The following is an 18261-nucleotide window of genomic DNA, read 5'->3' as shown; positions in this document are numbered from 1 at the left end:
TTGAAAATGGTTGTAAAGAACTGTAATTGCAGTCGACGCTATTTTTACTTATAAAAACTTTCTTTATTAGAAAAAATTTGCAACCCCTCTGTTTTTGCAAGTAGTATACAAGTACAGCTATCTTGAGAACCGTCGGGAGCATATATATTGGCATATAAAGTAAACGAGGGAAATATAAGTATACCTTGCGTCATTTTCACTTTTGAATCCTCATGGATGATGCTCAAAAAATTAATTGTAAATAAAATAGAGTGAAACCTTTTGTGGGCTCGATAAATAACATAATATGATTGTTTAGTGTACCAACTTTTAGAGATTTATATTCATATTTAATATAAAAATACAAAAGAATGTGATTTTTATACGCTTCGTATAAAAATGAAAAACTCCTGACAGCTTGAAAACGACGAACTTGAAAGATTATTTTCGAGTCTGTAAACTTATAAGCTTCATTCTGCCTACTAGGACACAAACAACACTAATTTCAAAAGTCAAATGCAAGGTACCCCTTTTTTCTTTGTTTACTAAATATGTAATGTATATGTGGACCCGAGGGCCTCAAAAAAATTCAAAATATCTACTGAGTTTTGTTTTACAAGTAATAAATTGAATAAATTTAATTAACTTGAAATACGTAATTGTGGATAACTTATCAAAAAATATTAAAAATTCAAGAAAAAATCATTAAAAGATCATGTACTTTTTAGTTATAAACACACTATATTTAATGCTCCAAAAATCTCACCTCTCTTTATAGAACAAAAAAAAATGCAAGACTCATATTCATCACATTTTATAATACAAGCAATTATTATTGATGAATGAGTATATTCTGTACAAAGTGAAGAAATGAAACGATTGTATCTTAAGTTTAATATCAATAATTTAACAGTTAAATTAATATCTTATATTTACGGATTTCTTTGTACTTCATTTTCTTTTTGTACATACGCCTTTTTTCGGATGCCTTGCTGTATACACTGAAACAAAAATATTAAATTAATATTTTATTAAAAAGTATGATAAAATTGCAAATCAGTAACCATATAAAATTACTTCTTCGCTCTTGAATTAGATTTTTTCGTTTTTGCATTTCTTCTGGTGTTAAGGTTTCTAGCATTTTCTCTATAAAGTTATCCACTACAAGCGATCGTGTCATCGAAACTATTTTAGTACGGCAAGTAGGACAGTTTTGACGTTCATTGGGCGGTTTTCTTTCTATCCACAGATCAATACAATGCCGACAGAAAGTGTGTGTGCAATTGAGAGTCATTGCTCTGACAAAGAGTTCCGAACATATGCTGCAGGTCAGTTGTTCATCCATTATATTATTGACTTTGTCAATGACAGCCTCATCCTGACAATTTTTAAAACTTGAACTTGTGCTCTCAGCATCACTTGTCAAATCTATAGTTTCCATTGTAGGTAGTTGATTGTTCAAGTTGAATTTATTCGAGCTTGGTATTTCAAGCTCTGGTATTTCGACTATGATGCAGTTTTGTATGTCTATAGGTTGAGCAATCAGTGCTATAAAATAATGAATTGAAAGTGTTAAAAACAGATAATCATTAAATAAACTACTGAAAAATTGAAAAAATATATCGATCAAATGAGATAACACACCCTGTTGTTGTTGTATCTGTTCTTGCTGTTGTGCAAGTTGTAGCCGTTGCTCTTCTTGTTGTTGTAGTTGCAGTTGTTGCTCAAGTTTTGCCTGTTCTTCTTTTTGTTTTAATTCTTCTTCCATTTGTTTTAATTTATGTTCTAATAATTGCTTCTCATTTTGCAATTTCAATTGAACATTCTTCTCTTCCAGCAGCAAATTATCGATCTTCTTTTGCCACTCTTCTTGCTGCTTCTTCTCCAGCTTTTCTCTCAATTCTTCCATTTGCTCCACCATAGACATTTCCAGTTTTTCCTTTTCCTGTTTGGTCTCCTTCAAAACTTGTTGCCATTTTTGCTTCTCTTGAGCCAATTTCTCTTCAAATTTGAGTCTCTCCTCCTCTAACTTTCCTAGCAAATCTCGATACTTTTGCTGCAATTCTAATTCTGTAGAGTTACCCACCTCTATCTTTTTTTGTAGCTCTGCTATTTGATTGTTCAAATCATTGTTGCAAGTTTTTGTAAATTTCTGATCTTGTAGAAGTTTTTCTAGTTCTTCCTTTAAATTTTCCTGTTCCAGCTGTTTATCCAACAACTGTTTCTCAAGATACTTTCTTTCACTTTCTTGAAAAGCAACAAACGATCTCTGTTTATCCAAAACATTTCCCAATTCGCATTTGTTTTCTTCTAGTTTTGGATACTTAATACACTCACGATCTTTTTTGACGTATGAAAATGTATACTTAAAACAATCTGATAAACTTAATTGTAAAACATCCCCTTCTTGAATAATACTAGTTGAATTTCTCGGTATATGTGCACCATTTAACAATGTATCAGTAGAGCTCAAGTTTGTGACAAACCAGTTATCACTATTTTTATCGCGATGCAAGACACAATGGTTTCTAGATATCCATACGCTAAGTATTACTTCGTCATTATCTGGTTTCCTGCCAATTCTGAACTGAAAATAATATAAATGGTTTGTTATCATCATTACTTCAGTATCACTGAAATATTGTAGTTTACAAGAGGTACCTGATCTTTATTAATACGAATACAATTAGAGCCACAACTTGGTTCGTCTGAAGGTAACCTGGTCAGAACAGGTTGAAACTCTTCTTCCATAATGCGTTTTCTTGTATCTGCATCTGTCTCCTCTGTCTCCTCTGTCTCCATTTTTCTTGATCCTCTTGTATCCCCTTCTGTCATAGACTTACATTTTTCTACTGATACTGCCATAGGTTCACATATTTCCATTGTCCCTGATTCAGATTTTTCCATGGCTGTCATCTCAAACTTAAGAAAATTATTCACTGATAAGTTCTACATTGGGGGCCTTACTCCCCAAATATAACAATAAGATCTTAAATGGGCGACATAACCTTTCTATGTCTGTCGTGCGGTCCTTTGTTTATACGAAAAACCGCACAAGGTACTCAGTGGCGGCTGTTTATTGATGGAGATATACGAGATCAGTTCTGTTTCGGACTGTTGTAGGGCTTGACCGTAGTAAGTATAGGTATCTCTTGGGCATGCAGGCCCTTCTACCGCTCGTGATGGTAAAATCTTTAGAAAAAAATATGAAAATCAATAAATGCAACTTTAATGTTAAAATTAACTGAGCTATATCCTTATACCTACCTATAGAACTAACGCAAGTTTTCAAACTAGAAAATCCTTATTTTGTTTGCATTGTAAACGTCTAAGTCTTCTTCCATTAGTAATGCGGCAATGCCCTATCCAAATTCCAAGCTGAAAAAGGACAGCTAAGCCGGCTGAACAAGTGGCAGGATCGTTGGGTTAACTTTTAAGCTGCGTATAAGTATATCAGCGCAAAAGCAACGTTAGCAAAAAATTTTTTATTTCAACGCACTTCTAAGAGATAGCGCCGATTTTGCGATTGCAAAGTACAAAAAGTTCTCATTATTACTTTCGTTACGTTGCGTTTCTTTTCTGTAAATATTTATTGTAACTGGATTTGTGAGATGCGCTTTTTAATGGATAACAGAAACTACATAGGTGCGTCAAAATTTTTCAGAAGTGTTTGAAAACGAAACTTTTGTTTAAAGTATAACTTGTATCAATCAATTCTAATAATAACATTCAGCCAACAAAAACTTTTGAATCGCATACTGTTCGAAAAAACAGTCACGTGCGCCGGGCGTGCGTCGTGCGGCGATTTCCTGACGGTCATTGTCCATCAATTTACCCAAAATCACCCAATGATGCCCGCTTCATACGCGTGATATATCTATATATACGTTATTTTATTGTGCGACGAGAGAGTAGAGACACGAGAGCGACGGCTTCGCAGCGTTCCAGTTGTGCGCGTACAAGTACACGACAGCACGGCGTTGGCATATTTTTGTGTAAAAAAACAATCGACTAGTCGCAAAACTCTTCCACAGCAAAGGATTGTTAATCTTATCTGCGAGATCTTTAACGATAAAAGTTAACTGCGACCGGAAAAGCACAGCAGGTGAGTGCAGATTCACTTTTTGAGTTTCGATTTTCAAAGCCGGACGGCACGTAGCATGCAGAACGACCGTTAGAAGCTTGTCCGATTACTCAGCCCTAAAATTATCCTTCGAAAATGCCTAGAATTTACGCGCCTACCGTTTTTTTTCGTTGATCCATCGGTCTTGTGCTTGTTTCTTATTTCTATCGTGATTTGGATTATTTTTCAAGGTTAGAACTCATTTAAATTTATACTGTTGCGTTGTTGCAGCGTTATGGGAATTTGTTTACTTTTTGTTATTCATATCGTTTTTATTAACTCACTATACCAATTGTTCATGATTCATGATGTACACATATCAATAAGTTTAACATTATTACAAAAATACTAAGCTAGAGTTAAGTAGTACAAAAATAATTTCCAATTTGAGTAGTAGTGACATTTTATTTTGCAGGAAAAATGTCGAGCACATCACAAAAACATAAGAATTTTGTGGCAGAGCCTATGGGAGAAAAGCCTGTCACAGATCTTGCAGGTGTAGGTGAAGTGTTAGGAAAGCGCCTAGAAGCAGCTGGCTTTGATAAGGTATAATTACCGCTGTTGTTCTAAAGTTGCTTACTTAATTCAGTACATATATTTAAACAGCAATATTTATGATTTCAGGCATATGTAGTTCTTGGTCAGTTTTTAGTTTTGAAAAAAGACAAGGAACTATTCCAGGAATGGATGAAAGACACATGTCAAGCAAACACAAAACAGTCAAATGACTGCTATCAATGTTTAGTTGATTGGTGCGACGAATTTTTGTAAATTACCCAAAGAACATTCATTAATTTAATTATCTTACTTTATCCTGATTATGGTTTAGTCGATGTGTATTTGTTTAAATACTGTAAATCTTTTTTAAATGGTTTACTTGATGTAATTACCAGACGGTTATTTTTATTGATTCAACAATTACTAATTTTTTAATTCATGACACTAGAAATTACTTAAGAATCAAATCAAGATTAAATGTGTACTACTTTTAATGTGAAGTACAAGTGTGACAGAAAACTTAATTAAAATGTATTTAATAACTTTTTAATATTTTTTTTTTTTTATAATTTTACAAAAACATGTACATATAGTGAGACTAAGAGAAAAAATAAATGATTATAAGAAACCATGTACTTTTTGAATTTCTTATATGTAGCTCACAACTTAAACTATTTGATACAAGCATAATTTCTATGTTCAATGAGAATCAGTTACCTAAAAATGATTGCATTGAAAGATACCTTCTTATCAACTATTCATGAAATAAACACTTGAAGCGTATTGTATGATTATTGCAATTATTTCGTTAGATAAAGTACAATCATGGATTCAAGATATTTTTACATCCAAAACAAATTTAAAGGGGCCAACACACCTTTTATACAGGTATACTGCCAATGTTGATTTACGCGACCGTTTGCTCCTAACTTCTGGAAAGTATTCTTTGCTCCGGGATTATGTTGATAAATGCTGTCTAGCTTACTTCCGCGCAAAGACTGTACCGTTATCTACGTTCTATAATTTTTTTTTAAATCATAAAAACCCTCGTTTTTCCAGAAATTGGGAGCAAGTGATGGCGTAAATTAACATTGTTAGTATATCTATATAAAAGGTGTGGCGGCCGCTTAATTCATAATGATTTGTAACTTATCATTTATGAGAGTAGATGATTATTAAAAAACAACTTCCAATGTAATTAACAAGATTGTAATTTTATGATGTCACATTTACAGAACATTTATACATTTTTTTAACGTTTAATAAATCAACATTCGTTCATTCAGACAAATATTACTCAAAAAAACTTGAATACTTGTATGATTGCAAGGATTAAGTTACTTGGTAACTCATTTTTGATGAGGAGTGTAACATCAAGAGTTCCCAGTCTAATTTATGTTTTAATATTATTTGTCATCTAGGGAAAAACAAGTGATTGACTGATACTAATATTAGCTTTTGACTGGGCTATAATCATGCATCATGATCTTATACGTTCTTTTTTTTAAATTTTTGTACAAAACTATTCAAGCTTCTCATCTTTGCACTTACTAAAAAAGGATATTTTCAATTATGATTCTTACATTACAGCTTAATAGTTATCTATCCGGTCGCCTTTTCTTGCGTTCTAAAATTTAAAATAAATATTAAAAACGTGTTATTTCATGAAACTTAAGTAATAGGAAAGTTTTACTTAATTAAGTAAAAAGCATACCTTTCTTCATTTTCCGTTTTTAATGCTTGGATGCTTGGTCCATTAGGCAAATTTTCTTCTAATGTACTGATCACCTTGGGATTTACCCTGTCAAAGCCGATCGATTTGACTGCGTGACGCAGGCACTCGTATGCCAATTCATATTTATTTGGTTCCTCTGAGAATGCAATAAAAAAGTAAGTATAAATATGAAAATCTTGATCCAAGTGAGACTCATTAAAATGGAATACTAACCAGACTCCAAGATACATTTAAAATATGTCGCAAAAGTCCTTCGCTTATCGTCGAATTGAAGAGCGCTGGCCTCTGCCAATTTCTCTGCTAGCTGTGGAATCTTGGACCAGACACCTCTGTCTTTGCAAATAAAAACTGCGCTGATACTGTGGAAGTATGGGTTCTTCTTGAGATGCTCCTCCCAAATTTTTTCAGCCTCAGAATTACCATTCAGGTACTCGTGAATCCACACTGTGTTTATAGGGCCGTAAATTTCGCCGCTAATCGCTTTCTGTGCAAACTTCTTGACTGCGGAAGATTATCAAGTAAGATTTGTAAATTATTATTTTCTGATTTGATGTAATCATTGCATTAAATGTTTACCCTGTTCCTCCACTTCTGAATTATTGTGCATCGCTTTGGCTGCTATTGTGTTGTGAAACATGGATTTGATTGCCAAGTTCTTCTTGGAAGGATCATCCAGGACTCTTTCTAAATTCGAAATTAATTCTTGGTATTTACCAGCTTCGAAATAGCATTTGTTAAGTATGAAGTTTAACGGCATCTTTCTAGTGCCGATCTGTATACAAACAAAACTAGTTGGAACAATATTTTACAATACGAGTATTAAAACAAGTTAAAAATAATTGCCATCTTACGTTGTTGGACTTGGACATAATTTCACAGAGGGTATCGAAATCATTGTTCTCGATGAGTTGAGCGAAAAGTTTTGTAATGACTGATTGAGCTTCATTATCTAACTCTATTTTACTGTCTAAACTCTCTATCAGGTTCTGTACAGCCATGTCGACATTATTTACATTTGAGCATGCCTCGATTAGTGATAAATAATATCTACCTTGTTGTTTTTTTGGCATACTGCAAAAATAATCATGTCTAGAATTGGAATATGTTCTTTCTCGTAAAAGAAAAACGTTCATATTACCTTTTCAAAATTTCTTTTGCCCCGTCCAAGTTGCCAGCGGTCAAGGCATCGTGAAACGTTTTAGATCCGACTAATCCACTGTCGTCATCAAATTCGACGGAAGTAGTAGCAAAAGGTATTTCTTGGTTGCATTTTCTCAATACTCTTTCCAAGTGACCCATGAATACGGAAGATGGCTGAATATTGTCTTCCTGCATTTGCGTCCACAAAGACAAGCACTTTTCCCAATTGCCATTCTTTTCTGAATAAACATAAGGAAACAATTCAATTTTTTTTTAAATAGAATTTTGGTAGCTCGATGTTAATTTACTCACCATATGTTTGCAACATCAATATGTATAGAGGATCCATGTCGAAAAACAGGCCAGTCAACAATTGGATCAAATTTTCGAGTTGCTCTGTATCACCTTGTTCACTTAGTTTTTGGGCTGTGTACAGGACTCTTTCTCTTCTTAAACGCAGGCCAGGAGTCTGTAAAAGAGACAATTAATACAAGAAATTTACGACAATTAATGACATAAAACTAGAATATATCTCACTTCTAGAATTTTTCTGGCTTGACGCGGTCGGTTACAGTCAAAGAATGCTATGGCTAGATCAAACAAAGCATTCATTTCACCGTAGATCTGCGTGCAAAGATCCGTCACGTATTGCAGTGACTTGGCATCTTCATCGTTGATAAGTTTCATCATTAGTATATTCCTCTGGGGCGTCAATTTAAAATTTTCACAGGCCCACCTAAATTTCTCTATGGCTTTGGTTGTGTCTCCTCTGAAAAATTTAAGCACATCCAGTTTGTATTTTCTTTTAATTATTTGTTCATTGGTGAACACACGATAGTCACTTACGAATCAAGAGGCGCACGAATTAGAGAACCGAGGAGTGATACGGTGACTTTTGAAAAGAATCTCCTGTCATTCAAAACGTTGAAGAATTCGTCTATACGATCTGGTGAATTTTTCTTGACAGTCGACAGCAATTTTTCGCACAAGTAAGTCCTGTCTGAGTCCACGTCATTCACTGGAACGGTGAGTGCTTCGAGAGCATCTGAAAACCTTATTCAGTTACTATATTCTGGAAGTAAATAAACATGAATCTATTACTATTTTAACAAAATATTTTCACCTTCGATGCGGTTGTTCTTTAATAACAGATCTGCATAATTTAAAATTTTAGCTTTATCTATTTTGCATTCAGGATTAATTTCCAACATTTTTTTGAACCATTTTTCAGCATCTTCAAGTCTTTCCGATCTTGAATAATAATCAACTAGCGATGCGCATAAACCAACTGTATATGTTGGATTTTCTTTTTCGATTTCCTGAAAAATAAACACATTAAAATCATGCTTTCTATTTAATATTTATTGCATTTCCAGTTGCTTACCTCCAATATCTTGACAACTCCCTCGTGATTTCTTAGTTTTGCATATGTTTGAAGCAATATTATTTTGAATTCAATAGAGGTTTCAGCCTTTTGTTGAAGACTTTCCAAATTAGCTGACAAATCTCCCTGCTGGAATGAAAAAAGCAATTGAATATAAAATATCCAACAGAATTTTTTACATAAGTTTATACATTTTCACTTACATTGGAAAATACTCTTCTTCCTTGTACTGATTCCAAAGGTACGGGTGTCAAGTCACCGGACACTAAGACATTTATGATATCATTGATTTCAGGGGTTAAATTTTTGCCTATATGTGACTTGATTTTCTCAGCTGCTTGATCATCAATGTTTATCCCCTTTTCCGATAATTCTTTTAAAACCTACAATTTTTTTTAATTTATTAGATATTAATACTAATATACTCTATAAATTTGAAATTGTTTTATCTTACTTCAATAATACATTCTGCGTTGAATTTCGATAACTGATCAATAGCTCTGACCAATGCTATATTAACGAATTGCTTAGCAGAAATCTGCTCCCCAGTATTCTCATCATCGTTGTTGTAATTGTCATTCAACATATGTATGTATTGATAATGCAGTATGTTCATAAAAGATTTCACATCTTTGGTATATTCTAACGCATTGACGAGCGGTCGTATCATAATTCTTGCTCTGTATGGCATGTTCGTGGACACTACTGCAATTAAACATTTTTTTTTACATTATGCTTTACATTATTGTTTTACATATGTGCCCAAATACTTACTGAATTTTGCAGCTTGTTGAGTTTTGTTCTGACTGAGTAAATGTAACAACATGGAATTTGCAGCAACTGAAAATGGCAAATTGTTTTCAACTAAAGTGTTGCAGTTGGATATAGGATTTTCTACCATATATGGAATTATGTAGTCTTTTACAGCAAGAATTGATGGTGCAATATTAAAATCAAAAATCATAGTCCTCATGGTATTTAATATACCTAAAATAAAAAAGAATAACAATGTCAGAAATTTACATTTTAGAACTTAATAAATAAATTAAAACAATTTAGTCACCCTGTAAGTTATTGACTTTGCTATATGAAACAAAAAGTGGATAAAAGTAGTGTTCTCTTATTTCTGCACCAGACTCCTTCAAAGCTTTCAATAATGGGAGAGCTAAATGATGTTTATCATTTGTAAAAGCAGTATATATGGCCAGAATAAATGCATTTTGATTTAACTTTTCTTCTTGCATAATTTTGCAATACTTGACGACAGTTTCGGGATTCTGGAAGTATATGTTATATTTTATAAATTTTGTTTAATAGAATATTAACTATAAAAAGTTTGATAAAAGCTTACCACGTCATGTGTGACCAATTTTCTAATGAAGAACTGTCCGCTGTCAGTTTTCTCGTCTTCAGATTGCCTCAAAGGATTTTTTACCAATGATTTTAACAGTTTAAAAGCTGTTTCTATACGATTTTTTTCAATCAGCTTATAGATAAATGGAATGGCCTCTCTGTTGTATGTCGATCCTTTTAGTAACAAAGACATTATCTAAAAGAGCAAAATTTGTATTAACAATTTGTAATATATAATTTAAAAGTCTACATAGTTCATTCAATACCTCATCTATGTGTTCTAATTGTTTGTTAAGTGCGAGAGTGTAAATAACTTCCAAAATTTCTTTGTTTGCTAATAAAATATCTTTCTCTTTACAATCATTTAACGTATTTCTAATAGCCTCTATGTCACCACTTTTGGCATGTGTGCATAAGACGGCTGTGTATGATCGTGACGAAGGCTCGATTCCAGCTTGCTTCATTATCTCCAATATTTTGACTGCACTCTGTACATCTCTGTGAATCGATTAATTTTTATCTGTTTGTTTTAACTCAATAATTTTTTTTTATGTATTTAATATTTAGTTAAGAAGAATTATGTACCCAGCTTCCGAGTGTCCTTTAATCAATGAATTAAAAATAACCTCGTTTATAGGAATTTCTTGTGCACTCATGTGCTCCAAAATTTTAGTAGCACCAGCAATGTCTCCCTTGTTGCAGTATTGTTCAATTAGTCTCTGAAATGTTACGCGATTTGGCTGTATATTTTTTTCTTTTAATTCCACCAAAATGTCTAATGGAGAAAAATCTGTTTCATTCTCAAGATTGATTAGCAGCAGAGCATTGTAATGAGATATATCTAGCTGAAGACCTATACATAGCGAATCCAAACAGTTAGTTTTTTGTCAAGTAAGAATTTAGGAATTGGTAAAAATCAGTTCTACTCTTACCCAACCCTGTTATGGTATCCCACACATTTTTGACTAATGCTTGCCTTGTTTGCAAACTTTCACTGCATAAAAAATCACCGCAACATCGGATCATAAGTAGAGCCTGTGTGGTTGTTATAGAACCTGCAAACAATATTGAGTTATCAGGCTATATCACATTTTTATTACACGTATGCAACAAGTTGATTCCTATTACAGAAAACAAGATAATAATAAGCATGACACCATATTCCCAGCAAAGGATTTTAATCATTTTTTGCGATTATTGCCAGTTTTTCTCACAGCAACCGTGTGAATCATATCGCAAAGAAAATTCTCACTTGCCCCATCAGCTCTTGGTGCCTACCTTTCTTCATCAAGTCTTGGTGCCTACCTTTCTCTGTCACAGCTTGTAAAAGGTCTTCCACGTCATTCTTATAAATGTTTCCAAAGTTCTTGATCTTCCTGTCCACATCGTTGAGCATCAAGTCAATGTTCCCTCGATTGTTATAATTCTGTTTAACGGCTACATTGGTTACATAATTCCTAGAAAGTACAAATAGTTGTTGAAAGGCCCATGACCTGACAGAAAAATCCTTGGTAATAAATAAAGCATTTAACTAAATAAGACTGACCGCTGCTCGGAGCTGAGGCTGGCCAGTGGCTGGGCTCCAAGCGGCCGGGTGCCGCTGAGCCTATGCAGAGCTGCCGATCCTAACCTCCTGCCGCCGGGGCCGACGTTGAGCTTGTGCACGAACTTAAGCGAACGCAGTATAGTCGCCATCCTCTGGCTCAAACTTAATCACGCCGAGGAATAACTGTTGCAGCGGGTCTGCTGGGGTGTCAGTCGCTCCGCGAGATTTCACAGGCCAACAAAGCTCAGCTTTTCGCGCACGCACGCGAGTTTAGAGGAGCGACGAGGTTGAGCAGCGAGAGCACTAGTCGTGGTGTGGTATTGGCGGACGATGTAATATGCTGTGCGTATGTGCACGCAGTATATATACGCGATTAACCTCCGTGTGCCGGACTCCTGCGAGCTTGATTATTTAAAAGACTGATGGATTCAAAAACTTACGCGGAATTCGCTCGTCAAAAATCAAATTTATCATAATTTTATCTTTGACATTTCATTTTTTATAAATAACAAAATAAACACTTGTGGACATGAATATTTCTGTATAGAAAAGTCGAGTCAAGGGGTTTTCTTGCTTATTTAACGAATTGCTCGTAGTCAAATAAGATACGAATTTTCAACCACTCTTTTTATAAGTAATCGTCAGTAAATAATTATTAAAAATGAATAATTTCTAAATTCTGTCTCGCATACGACCTATGTAGTCAATTGCTCACTGTTTTTTACCAAACGTGACGAATTCGCATCAGATGTCAAGTTATGTTCTCGTCACAATAGGTCTTGTGACTTTAATCTAATGCCAAATTTGTTAATTTGTTGCCAAATTAATTACTGGCCATTTACTGCCGCCGTACCGGAACATACCCATGATCTGTTATATTCTATCTATACTTATATATATATATATATATATATATATATATATGTCGCCTCCTACAGTAGTACATACATACATTTCAGAATTCGCACTTGGTTGTTCGCCGTGAAGACAAGCAGTTTTCACTTTTTGCCGCGAAGAGTAGCACGACAGCACGTTTCAAGGCAGAAACTATAATTGCTCTTTGTATAGTATATGAAAAAAACTTATGATAATTTAATGACTGTTATATTATTTACTGCTTTGACGTTCATAAATATCATCTACTGTGTAAACATGATTAAACATGAAGCCTCGAAACCGCTAGTGTTTTCGTGAAAAGGGCTAAGTACTCTTTGCGAATTGGGGCAAAAGCTTGAACTGTGCTACTCTTATTTGGGACGTGCTAGTCTTCGTTGGGAGCGACGATATAGCATAAGTATATATATATAGCTAATATAGCATCTATATAGATATATAGATGTGGAAAGTTGAGAGTTGAGATATATATATGTATACATGGCGTACTTACCTCGGATGGAATGCATTGTAATTTTGACAACACAACGAATTGCACAGATTTTTTCTCATACGTATGTATGTAGTACTTGTAATTGTTATGGAGAGAAAAAATTGATAATCCACTAAAGTATTTGTTAGTGCTACTGCTACACATAATAAATCGCTTGTTTCGAAATATTATTTTGTCTAAGTTAACATATAAATATCGAATTCTGTGGTGTTACCCAAACAGAATCCATCTCCGATTTAATTATTTGTTCCGGTTCTTCGTCGCTTTTGAGTTTTGACATTATTTTATTATGAATTAGAGTGCGCCTTATACTAACCTAACGTTAATCTTTGTTTCAAAAGCGCAAAGAGTGAGGTTATGTTACTGATCTGTTAACTGAGAGTGCATTCTGCAAGAATTATAGTATGCAATCAGCATACTTACTCGTGTATTGTCATGATTAGCATGTAACGAAAGTTTCGAATCATTTTTTTTTCTTCTGTACATTTACATTAACATTAATATACGTTTACAGCAATATCAACTCAACTCGGCTATCAGATCAACTTGTGAAAATGAACAAGTGTTTAAGTAACTTAAATGCTTCAAGTGACAACAGTACTTCAATGTAGTACTTTTATCACATACAATTATATAAATAAACTCTGTGAACATTGGAAACACCTATGTTACAAATTGAAAATTGGAGCCAAAATTGTTAAGTTTTATAATGATGGAGACAAATGAAAATGAGCACTATGTTGCATATTCCTTGGATAATGTAAATGAAGGTAAATTCAGAAATTTATACAAATGAATGTTATTTCATGTTTTAATTATTTATTTATTATATTTAGGTTTGCAAGATAATATATCTCATGAAGAAATCTGTGAACCAGTTGACGAATGCGTACTGCAAGAAGGTTTAACCGAAGTCACTGTTTGCGATGAAAATTCAGATATCACGGATGCTCAAGTTGCTGTAGATATATTAACGGAAAATTCTCAAGTTGATGCAGAACATGGTGCTGTTGTGTATCCCATTTATATCAAGAAAAAAGTATCACAACAGTTTACAACTGGAGATGAATCAATGGCTGTGGAAGCCTTACGTCAGTTAGGTGGAATGTATCCTTGTTTTGAAGATAAGAAAGTTACATGTACGAATTGTAGTAATACTTTTAAACAAGCTGATTCAGACAAGCATCAAGCTACTTGTACATCTGATAAACAAATTTGTAAGACATGTGGTGAAAGATTTGAAAGAAAAATAGATTTGAATAATCACATGGTGTGTCATCAAGTAGACCGACCTCATGCTTGCAGAACTTGTGGAAATCTATTTCGATCAAAAGCTAATTTGCAGGCTCATATAGCTGAGGTTCATCAAATTGAACGTCCTCACAAATGTTCAGTGTGTGGTGCAGATTTTCAAAGACCATCAAGTCTTTCCAATCATATGAAAATTCATAGTTACGTTGCGGGAAGAGCATTGATGCAAGGAAATAATACAACTAGGAGTATTGAAAATTTCAAAACTAGATCCAATCCACAAGATTCATCAGTTCTAACAACTCAAGTTGAAGCAGGACAGAATTTTGAAATACCTCAAGTACAATGGGCTGTGCAGACCTATAATTTCACCAATGATGATCAAGGTAATATTGAAGGGATTGTTAATCAATCTGACCAAGTTGATACATTACAAGAATTCACTGTGTTACCAAATGGCGAAGTAGCTCAGTTTGAATATACTACACAAAATGCAGTTGGAAATCAGATTGCTCAAGAATATAGCTTAACTTTAAATACTTTTAATAGTTCCGATACCATATTAAAACTAGAAGCTACTGGTTATACCAATGAAAATAAAAGTGCTTATGTTGATGTAAATATGCAAGAAAATAGAGGACATACTTGCAGCCAATGTGGGGTAAGTTTTGCACGTGCATCATCTTTATCATTACATGAAAAGACTCATACCAAAAGTGATTTGGGCTCTCCTGTAGAGTGTGAATATTGTGATAAACAATTCCAAGATTCAACTTTCTTGGCTACTCACCAAGCTTCTTGTGCCAAAAAATTAATGCAAAACAGTACAGATAAAAATTTATCTAATGCAAAATGGGGCAAACATGCTTGTTCAGAATGTGGTAAAAAATTTACTACAAAACAAAAAATGTTTAGGCATCAATGGATACATAGAAAGAAGACACATTCATGCGAGATTTGTGGTTCTCAGTTTGAAAAACAATCTGAGCTAGATGAACATAGATTGTCAGAACATCCAGGGGATTCACCCTTTACTTGTAATGAATGTGGGAAAAGTTTTGTATCTCGCCAAGGGCTTTGGGAACACGGTAGAACGCATGCAGGAAGCCCAGCTTATTTTCAATGTGACACATGTTCCAAGACTTTTTCATCTCGTCAAGGGTATTTAATTCATCATCGCACACATACAGGTGAACGACCATACGGTTGCAAATTCTGCTGGAAAGCTTTTCGTGATGGAGGAACTTTAAGAAAACATGAAAGAATACATACAGGTGAAAGACCCCATGTCTGCCCACTATGTGCCAGAGCTTTTAATCAGAAAGTAGTTTTACGTGAACACGTTCGATGGGTTCATGCTGCAGGAAAAAATGAAACTGATATTACTGAGCCACCATTTCCATGTCCTTTATGTGAAACCCTAACTCAAGATCGAGATGAACTGTGTGCTCATATTGTCAAACATTCAGATCAGTTGATAGCAGAAGCTAAAGCTAAAAGTAACAATGTGACTGGAAAAACAAAACCTCAGAAAAAGAAAGTTAAAGCGCTAGCTTGTAAGACAAAAAAGACTAATTCGAAAGCATCGGGTGGTAGAATAATTTCTGTGACAGAACAAGCTGAAGCATTACTTTCAATCACTGAACAAACAGATGCTGCAGAAGAAACACCAAGTGCATATGTAGTAGTAAAAAATGAATATGATGGTGAAGTCTGTATTAAAGCGTATACACAATCTAATGACATGATTCAAAATGAATGTGAAACTGAGTCCATCAATGTTATAGCTATTGCTAAGTCTTCGAATAATAAAAATGAAGAACATAGCATGCATTTGATTCCGTTAACTACACAAGGTGAAACCATACATCTTATCTCAAATAACAATCAAAATAACACATTGCACTTTATATCAAAGCAAAACAAAAATTCACCTGTTTTAACAATTCCCAATCCTCAAAATAATGAACATTTTTCAAATCAACTCACCCAAATAACTGATTCTGAAACTTCAATGGATGTTGATAAAAAAGATACTGAAGAGCTTCATGCAGTAACCATGTTGATTGATCCAGTAGATACTAATAATGAACTCAAATTTGAAGAAGTAATAAACGAAGAGGAAAGTGAAGATGAAAGTGAAGAAATGATATGTGGCATTTGTGGAAGTGACTTTCAAGACAAAAATGTATTAATGGAACATGTAAAAATTCATATATAAGTGTGCCTGTTAGATGTACATATTTGTTACATTATATTGATTATATATAATACATTTAGTTATATTAAATTAACTCAATTGTTTACTTTATGAATTTATAAATATAAAATCAAGTTTTACAGTCATTATATTTAATTACTTGAAATCCTGCTATAAATTTTTGTACCTACATTTATTATCATACAAATTTTGATCAAGTATTTATATTGTTTATTTTAATTTTATCAAGGGTCACGGTTTCATCCCGATGGCAAGTATAAGTTTTATACATTGTGCCGTCGGGAAGCACCGTGACCTATTACACTTTGAAATTGCTTTTTAATCTACTATTTACGTTTTAATGGTTTTGTCTCTATTTTATTTGATCTGTTGTTGAACTTTTTTATATTTGGTGTACTTATTTGTCACTATTGTAAGATTAAAATTATACGTATAATAACAAAATTGAAAAATTGCAATATATAATGTAGTGTATATGTATATAGAAAACGAGTTCCAATATTTTTTTCAGAACTTTTCGAAAGCATGCATTATATAGGTGGATTGTAGTTCAGACTAGGGATATTCTAGGGAGATGCACAATCGTGTTGTGAATTGTGAACTGTGAAGTAAATGTCCCCTACTCTATGCAAATTGCACATGGTTTGAAGAAGATATAATAGGAAATACAAGAAATATTTGATTGCCAAGTGTTGAGTTAACTAGGGGACGGTCTTAATGACCTCAAGTAGGAGTGCCATTTACTGATAAACCATAATAACCATCAAACAATACGAAGTTCTAACCAGTAAGGTTAGGTTACCACACAAAAAACATTTTTCTACAAAAGCATATAGCTTATTAAGAATTGTCAAGTAAGAAATATTTGTTATAGGTTTTATGTTATTATTTCTATGTATTTATTCGTAGAATTTGTTAATAACGATGATACTTTTCACTTTTAGAAAAATGGCAAGTTTATCTAGCACACCATTTCTCCAAGTTTCAAAAGTCTGTCATCAAGTGCTAAGAGATTTCCATGTTAGTACTGCGACATGCTTAAATCATAAATGGCGAAAAGAAAGAAAATTGCCTTCAAATCCAAATTCATTTGGCCCATTAACCAATTTACCTGATTACTCGTTCCAAGACAATAGACCAGTTCCTTACGGCACCAATCAGAAGAAACGCATTGATCAACAGCGTGAACAATTTATCAAGATAAAGGAGCTTACTGGACAAATCGATCATGCAGTTAAAAGACATGCTTTATTGGAAAGACAAGAAGAAGAAAGAAGAAAGCAAATTCTTGATTCCAAGTTGAAAGAGAAGGGCAGTAAACTTATATCGAGTAACGTCCAAGCCAGCAGAGATGAATAATATTAACATGTTAATTATTTTGTATTATAGATTTTCACAATATACCTGTTACAGAGACTATTAGTTGTATGAAATTCCATTTTTACCAAAACTATTATTCTGCAGCTCTTATGACATAATTTTGTGTAATAACAAAATGTGCAAGTACCTAATAAATAAAATATAGGCGAGCTTAATGAAAAAAAAATATGAAAAATTCAGCATATTTCAAAGTTGCTCCAACTGGATCAACATTATCGTCAACTTATTTAGAAGTATTCATTTAAAAGTAAATTCAAATATTTG

General features: G+C 33.5%; 5 protein-coding genes across 11 annotated transcripts; 3 read left to right on the top strand and 2 right to left on the bottom strand.

The window, feature by feature from the left end:
* Positions 1-700: 700 nt before the first annotated feature.
* On the bottom strand, positions 701-3637 carry LOC100678370 (E3 ubiquitin-protein ligase RNF8). The gene is made up of 5 exons (XM_031926537.2): positions 3247-3637; positions 2641-3171; positions 1624-2566; positions 1057-1527; positions 701-980 (listed from the first exon to the last, which is right to left on the bottom strand). Exons 2-5 carry the CDS (start codon positions 2893-2895, stop codon positions 931-933), a joined length of 1719 nt encoding a protein of 572 aa, XP_031782397.1. The 5' UTR covers positions 2896-3171; positions 3247-3637; the 3' UTR covers positions 701-930.
* A 119-nt stretch (positions 3638-3756) lies between these two features.
* LOC100116416 (barrier-to-autointegration factor) lies at positions 3757-5235 on the top strand. Of its 2 annotated transcripts, none has more exons than XM_001601730.6 (3): positions 3757-4084; positions 4518-4648; positions 4727-5235. In XM_001601730.6, exons 2-3 carry the CDS (start codon positions 4523-4525, stop codon positions 4871-4873), a joined length of 273 nt encoding a protein of 90 aa, XP_001601780.1. In that variant the 5' UTR covers positions 3757-4084; positions 4518-4522; the 3' UTR covers positions 4874-5235. The 2 variants fall into 2 exon arrangements, with proteins under 2 accessions (XP_001601780.1, XP_003425099.1); XM_003425051.4 differs by lacking the exon at positions 3757-4084 and adding an exon at positions 4092-4293 and having other exon boundaries at positions 4727-5233.
* A 558-nt stretch (positions 5236-5793) lies between these two features.
* On the bottom strand, positions 5794-13247 carry LOC100118422 (leucine-rich PPR motif-containing protein, mitochondrial). 2 transcript variants are annotated; one of them, XM_032599649.1, is made up of 22 exons: positions 13146-13247; positions 11759-12153; positions 11518-11669; positions 11145-11267; positions 10798-11065; positions 10479-10710; positions 10211-10408; positions 9923-10136; positions 9634-9846; positions 9314-9564; positions 9063-9242; positions 8860-8988; positions 8599-8794; positions 8322-8520; positions 8013-8244; positions 7788-7944; positions 7474-7714; positions 7187-7406; positions 6912-7107; positions 6549-6836; positions 6315-6471; positions 5794-6227 (listed from the first exon to the last, which is right to left on the bottom strand). In XM_032599649.1, exons 2-22 carry the CDS (start codon positions 11905-11907, stop codon positions 6203-6205), a joined length of 4020 nt encoding a protein of 1339 aa, XP_032455540.1. In that variant the 5' UTR covers positions 11908-12153; positions 13146-13247; the 3' UTR covers positions 5794-6202. The 2 variants fall into 2 exon arrangements, with proteins under 2 accessions (XP_032455540.1, XP_008215611.1); XM_008217389.3 differs by having other exon boundaries at positions 11759-12160; positions 13146-13243.
* On the top strand, positions 12703-16742 carry LOC100678520 (zinc finger protein 595). 5 transcript variants are annotated; one of them, XM_008217359.4, is made up of 3 exons: positions 12703-13210; positions 13660-13915; positions 13982-16742. In XM_008217359.4, the coding sequence occupies exons 2-3, from the start codon at positions 13855-13857 to the stop codon at positions 16615-16617; spliced, it is 2697 nt and encodes an 898-aa protein (XP_008215581.1). In that variant the 5' UTR covers positions 12703-13210; positions 13660-13854; the 3' UTR covers positions 16618-16742. The 5 variants fall into 5 exon arrangements, with proteins under 5 accessions (XP_008215581.1, XP_031782391.1, XP_008215598.1 ...); XM_031926531.2 differs by having other exon boundaries at positions 12714-13052; XM_008217376.4 differs by having other exon boundaries at positions 13082-13206.
* Positions 16743-17132: 390 nt separating this feature from the next.
* LOC100116448 (39S ribosomal protein L52, mitochondrial) lies at positions 17133-18036 on the top strand. The gene is made up of 2 exons (XM_001601885.6): positions 17133-17471; positions 17562-18036. Exon 2 carries the CDS (start codon positions 17566-17568, stop codon positions 17974-17976), a length of 411 nt encoding a protein of 136 aa, XP_001601935.1. The 5' UTR covers positions 17133-17471; positions 17562-17565; the 3' UTR covers positions 17977-18036.
* The last annotated feature ends 225 nt before the right edge of the window (positions 18037-18261 follow it).

Source organism: Nasonia vitripennis, chromosome 1, assembly GCF_009193385.2.
Source record: "Nasonia vitripennis strain AsymCx chromosome 1, Nvit_psr_1.1, whole genome shotgun sequence".
In the NCBI taxonomy this organism is placed as follows: Eukaryota; Metazoa; Arthropoda; class Insecta; order Hymenoptera; family Pteromalidae; genus Nasonia; species Nasonia vitripennis.
Note: the sequence above shows the minus strand (reverse complement) of the source record. Positions and strands in the feature narration are given on the sequence as shown.